The sequence below is a fragment of the Macaca thibetana genome, chromosome 6 (genome assembly GCF_024542745.1).
Source record: "Macaca thibetana thibetana isolate TM-01 chromosome 6, ASM2454274v1, whole genome shotgun sequence".
In the NCBI taxonomy this organism is placed as follows: Eukaryota; Metazoa; Chordata; class Mammalia; order Primates; family Cercopithecidae; genus Macaca; species Macaca thibetana.
Genome location: NC_065583.1, coordinates 72265597 through 72271217, shown reverse-complemented (window position 1 = coordinate 72271217; position 5621 = coordinate 72265597). Strand labels below are relative to the sequence as shown.

Genomic DNA, 5621 nt, shown 5'->3' with positions numbered 1-5621 from the left:
GATGGCTCTTTGAGTAGAGGAAACAGTTGAGCCAGGTTCACATAGGCATGAGGCGCCCATGCCCTCCCCACAAGGGATCTTCTCCCAGGTCTCATCGTCCTGAACCTGGCCATTGTCACAGCCAGCCCAGCTCTGCCTTGCTGCACACCCTCACCCAGGCCCCTGTGACTGCCTGCCTTCCTCTCCAGACTCTGACACAGTTCCCCATATCCCAGCAGCCAGACCCAGCTTTCCAAGGGTGCTCCTTGGTCAGTACTTTTTGTTCTAAGCCTTGACCTGACAGCCCACCAGGGACAAGGAGACTGAGTCTCCCTTCACCCCACAGCCCTGGGCCAAATAGGCTTCCTCATCCCTCCAGGAAGAACAAGCGCCCTCCCTCAGGCAGTTCCTACCCACACACGTGGCTCACAGAGCCAGTTTCTGCGTAAGGCTTTCCCCTGCTACCATCGGCCATCCAATTCCCTTCCTGCCGCCCCAAGTGACAGAGCTGACCAGTCTCTCCCAGCCCACCTCAGAGCATAATGCAGTTGATTGCCTTCTGAGCTAGCAGAAATTCCTGGGCCTCTCTTCCTGGGGAGAGGGGAATGTCTGTGCCAACAGGGGAATGTCTGTGCCAAAATGTTAGCCTAGGAGAGGAACGGCAGGCAGTACTGCTAGCTGGGGTGAAAGTGTTTGTGCATATACTGGTCATCATCCTCCTGCCTTCCAAACCATTTTCACATAGGATTTCCTGAAAATTTTTTCTAAGAAATTTTATGTCCCATGCTTCTGGAATACTGAATACATCAAAAGCAAAACCACCGCCACCAAAGAGGGGAAAAAGGCATTTGCTTCCATTTATAGTCAATGCTGGGACATTCTCATTAAATCCCTTTATCTCATGGTGTGAAGGCCAGACCCATAGAGAGCAAGGGTTCCTTCCTGAGGCGCTAAACACCCCAACAGGTCTCAGGAGCTAATGTCCAAGCTGCTCAAGGTGAATGAAAGGTGATGACTGTGAAGAGTATCACTGCAGTTCTGGAGGTGGCTGTGATAAGCAGAAGTAGGGGTGTGGCTGCTGTCACAGAGTTGTGCAACCACACACACTGGAGAGGGCTGGATACTGAGAACATCTCCCCAAGTGCTGGCAAAATCACCACGTTGTGGGTTAAAAAAAAAATTGGACAAATGATGGTGTGGGGAAGGAAAACAGTAAGTACTGACTCAAGATTCATGAGTACCCAGAACGTTTTGGTCTAGGAATTTTATAGGTTCTCTCCCCTCTCCTGCCTTCTCTCCCAGCTGCATTCAAATAAGGAAGTCCTTTGTGGAGCCAGTTATTATCCTTGCAATATGTTTTGCTGTGGTTGGCAACAAAACAACTTAGTCATGTTCCCCCAGATTTACCTTATTTTTATTACTTTTCTTCCATTTTCTCCATCTCAGCTCTCCCATTAGAATAAAATGTTATTGTTTTAGGTTTTGTCAGACTCAGAGTCTCTGCTCTCAGTCAAACCAAATCTGTTTTCATGCGATGAGACAGAAGTCAGAGGACACAAAGACAGATGTGGGCAGAGAGCTTGCCATGCTCTTCATTCGCTGTCAAATACAATTTAATGCCCAGGGAGCGCCCACACTGCTCTCGCTCCCTGCCAAGAGGGGATTCTTTACTCATCGAAGCAAGCGCTGGCCCTGATGGTGTTGCTTCTACAGCAGTGGGTGGTGGCAGGGAGACACCTGAGGCTCACAGTGCCCAGACACCTTCTCCTAGTTTCCTCAAGTCCCAAGCTGTGGGCTGGGTTCCATATCCAGTTTCAAAACTCTAACTTCTTTGGGACATCTAAGGGCAGGTTTTTCCTATTGTTTACTAGAAACCTAAGAAGTCAGTACTTGTAATTTCCAAACCAGAGGCACTGAGTGGGGAATCTGCAGAGCCTGCCAGTTCTTCTCCCATTCTGCAGACAGGGAGCCTCATCTGGGACGAGGGCTCACGGACTTGGGTGTGTTTCGCTTCAGGACGAGAGAGAATTCCCAGTACATCAATCCCATTTGCTTTCCCGAGAAGGAAAAGCCATGACCTGGTGTCTCAGGTCCCTGTGGAGGGATTGTTCTGAGAGTCCCTGGAGGGACACAGTTGTGTAAGAGGTTTCTTGGGAGAGAAAGATTTCTCTTTCTTGACGCATTTGCCTCCAGCAAAAATCACTTTAGAGCTGAATGTGGAGCCACAAGTCTAACGCTGCAGTCTTCAGTGTAAAACTTGTTTGAATTCTGTTATATGCCATTGGAGGGACTGAAAAGCCTCTTCCTGAGACAGATAATCTGTTCCTTTTCCATTACCAGTGTTCTCCAATCATCAGTGGAAGCTCCTTATTTAGAAACACTTTAACTTTCTCCACAGCCCCTCCCTGGGCTATTTTTGGCCCCTTACTGAAGAATGGAAGCAAAATTACATTTTAAAAGCAACCATTAGTTTATTGACACAGAGAAGGTTTGTTAATCAAGTCAGACTTTTTCCTTTCTCGATCAATACATATCTGGCTTGTCCTGCTAACAGACACTTACCCAATTACCTGCTTTCTAATCGCAGTCTCCACAACCTTTAAAAATTCAGCTTGTTTCATTGATTCAGGTAACAGCTAAATTGGCATCCAGTCTCTTGCAGAACAGATTTAATCTGGCCTGCATTTGATTAAAATGCCTCACCGAAACCAATGCCAGATGTAATTTTCTCACTCTTCACATTGCCTTTGGAAGCTATACAGAGCCCAACATGTGCCAAGGCCCAGCATGGGAGATATTTAAGTCGGATCTCCATTCATCAGTTCTCAGAGACTTCCAAGTGGACAATGGGATACACTTGCCCCATAAACATCTAATTCCTGGTTCCTACCTCCTTGAGATGAATTCTTAGAAATGGAATTCCTGGAGCAAAGGGGCAGTTCCTTAACACGTATAACAAGTCCATTGGTTGCAGAACAAAATAGATGAGAACATAAATATTACCAAAATGTAACTATGGGAAACAAGGTTCCCATTGTAAATTTAATACATTTCCTGAGAATCAGTGTGATAGGGTAATAATCTTACAGAAATCTTAAAAACAATTTGTCCTCAAGCACTCATGTTGTTGATATTAGACAAATCATATAGTGAAAAAATTTTAATTGAAATGGAACTGTAGACTGCAACTCATACATACAGAAGAAGCACTTACCCTGTCCTTGGGGATTAAATAATGAAGCTAAAAGCTTTCTAATCAACAAGGGAAAAAAATCTGTTATCTACGTCATTAGTTTTCACCTCAGCCTTGCAAAAGGAGAAAATACAAGTTAATTCATTTGCAATAACAATTCTGAAATTGTAAGTAGAAAACTTAGAGGGTCTGATATTTTATAATGTAGAAGTGTGACATAAATATAAACTATAAATAAGTTACGTTATATATACAACAGAGGACCAAACTCCCTGTCCAGTGTAATGCAAACAAGGAACAAGGTATCTCACTCTAAGATGCCTCAGAGGCCATGAGAGTCAGGGTTCCTGCCTGGACTCCACATAAATCATCCAAGGCAGCTGTACAAAAGGAGCCCAAGCCCAAAATCTGTGCTTGAAAGTATGGAAGAGGAGAGAATAAAGCCCATGTGGAACCATGCTTTATAGTCTTGTTTAAACCTTGCTTACATCTTTATACTATTGTTTAATATAGCGATATTAGAGTTATAGTTAGATGAAATGCCTTAGCTTCCCTATCTGAAAGTGGAAACAATAAGATAAATGCAACCATAATAAGGGGTTATTCACAAAAAAAAAAAAAAGGCTATTTCCTTGCTGTAAAAGTCTGCATTATACAACAAAATAGAGGCAAATACAAGAACAACAGAAAACAGAACTGTACGTCATGGAATCTTCAGATTTTACCTTTTTAAATCTGTCCTACTGACCTGAGAAGATGACCCTAAAAAACAGCTGACACTGGTGCCTGGAGCTTCATGAAATAGGAAGAGAAGTAGGAAATTTAGATAGCTGAGGGGTGTAGGAAATTTAGATAGCAAAAGCCATTTGTGTTTTAATACAACAAAAGGGAGAATAAATATAAGTCACACCGAGGCACATCCTCAAACTGTTGAAAGCCAAAGATGAAGAGCAAACCTTGAAAGCAGCAAGAGAAAAATGAGAACTACATGTGGAGGAACAATGATCAGGTCAATGGCTGACTTCTTGCAGGAAACTAGAGAGGCCAGGAGGGAGTAGAAAAACACCTTTAAATAATATAATAAATTTAAAAATCATATGGTGAACCTATAATTCTATGTCCAGTGGATTTTAAAACACATGCTATCCATACAGTTGGAGTAAGGTCAATATGTCAACACAGACAATGTGAAGGTTTTCCAAGTTTCTGATGAGGTGAATCAAGGTGGACAACTGGAATCTATGGTCCCTGAATCTGCAGGAATTAAGAAGCAGCAGATAGTGACACTGCCTGTCATGGCTTATACCCTCCAATCCCTTGTGGTGTTGGCTCTGCTAGAGCCAGGCCTGCTGGTCACTGTGTTTTGAAAGCACCTCTGGCCACCAAGACCAAGATGGCTGCGAGACTCGGTGCCTTCCTCAAGAATGCCTGGGACAAGGAGCCAGTGCTGGTCGTGTCCTACGTCACTGGGGGCCTCGCTATAATTATGCCCCCATTCAGCCCCTACTTCAAGTACTCCGTCATGATCAACGAGGCCACGCCCTACAACTACCCAGTGCCCATCTGCGATGATGGGAACATGCCGGACGTGCCCAGCCACCCCCAGGACCCTCAGGGCCCCAGCCCGGAGTGGCTGAAGAAACTGTGAGCACCTTCACTGACAGAGGCGGCCCCTCCCACGGCTCCCAATAAAAATGTGCAAACCGAAAAAAAAAAACACAGAAAGCACCTCCAACAGCAGCTGCCAATCCTACTGCCTCTGTGTGCTCAGACATGGAAGACCTGTGTCTCCTGGTGAACATATGACTTCTTTGGGGACTTGAAAATGATTGGCCTTGCTGTGCTGCTGACAGTTCTTTACCCAGTAGATTAAGTTTCAGAGATCATGAGGCAAATTAAGTTTCAGAGGTCATGAAGCAAACACCACGATTTTGATTTCAACTTTAAAAATGTCTTAAGCATCATCTTTTAGTCTTCTAAATCATTTTCACTGAACAGTTCAATAGGACCTGCCGTGTCTTCATGGCATAACAGAGGTTTTAGCCTAAGGCTCAAACTGAGATTGAGACACATCTGGTATATTGCACGGAGACCCAGAAGGAATGGATGGCATGCTCATATGGGATGCTTTGAGAAGAGTTTAATAAGAACTATTTACAAATGTGTGGGCTGAGTATAGAAAACTCTCAAGGATGGTGTGGTTCCCCAGAGACTATAAGAGCAGAAGCTATTACCACCTTTTAGCACGAAGGAAAATGGGGAGGGAGCAGTTTGTGGAACCTGGAGATCAAGACCACAGCTGTGGGAGCTGGCATTCAGCATCTCTGTTAGAGGTTGGTCAGAGTTCTTGGAAAAACATCTCACTGAAAGGAAAGCAAAAGGAAACTCAAAAGGCTTGTTGATCTTAACATAAGCACATGACTGATTCCCTCAAGAGTCTCCCAGAAAT

The 5621-nt window shown here is 44.4% G+C and overlaps 1 protein-coding gene across 1 annotated transcript; it reads left to right on the top strand.

The window, feature by feature from the left end:
• Positions 1-4555: 4555 nt before the first annotated feature.
• On the top strand, positions 4556-4865 carry LOC126956821 (NADH dehydrogenase [ubiquinone] 1 alpha subcomplex subunit 3-like). The gene has a single exon (XM_050794058.1). The coding sequence runs from the start codon at positions 4566-4568 to the stop codon at positions 4818-4820; it is 255 nt and encodes an 84-aa protein (XP_050650015.1). The 5' UTR covers positions 4556-4565; the 3' UTR covers positions 4821-4865.
• The last annotated feature ends 756 nt before the right edge of the window (positions 4866-5621 follow it).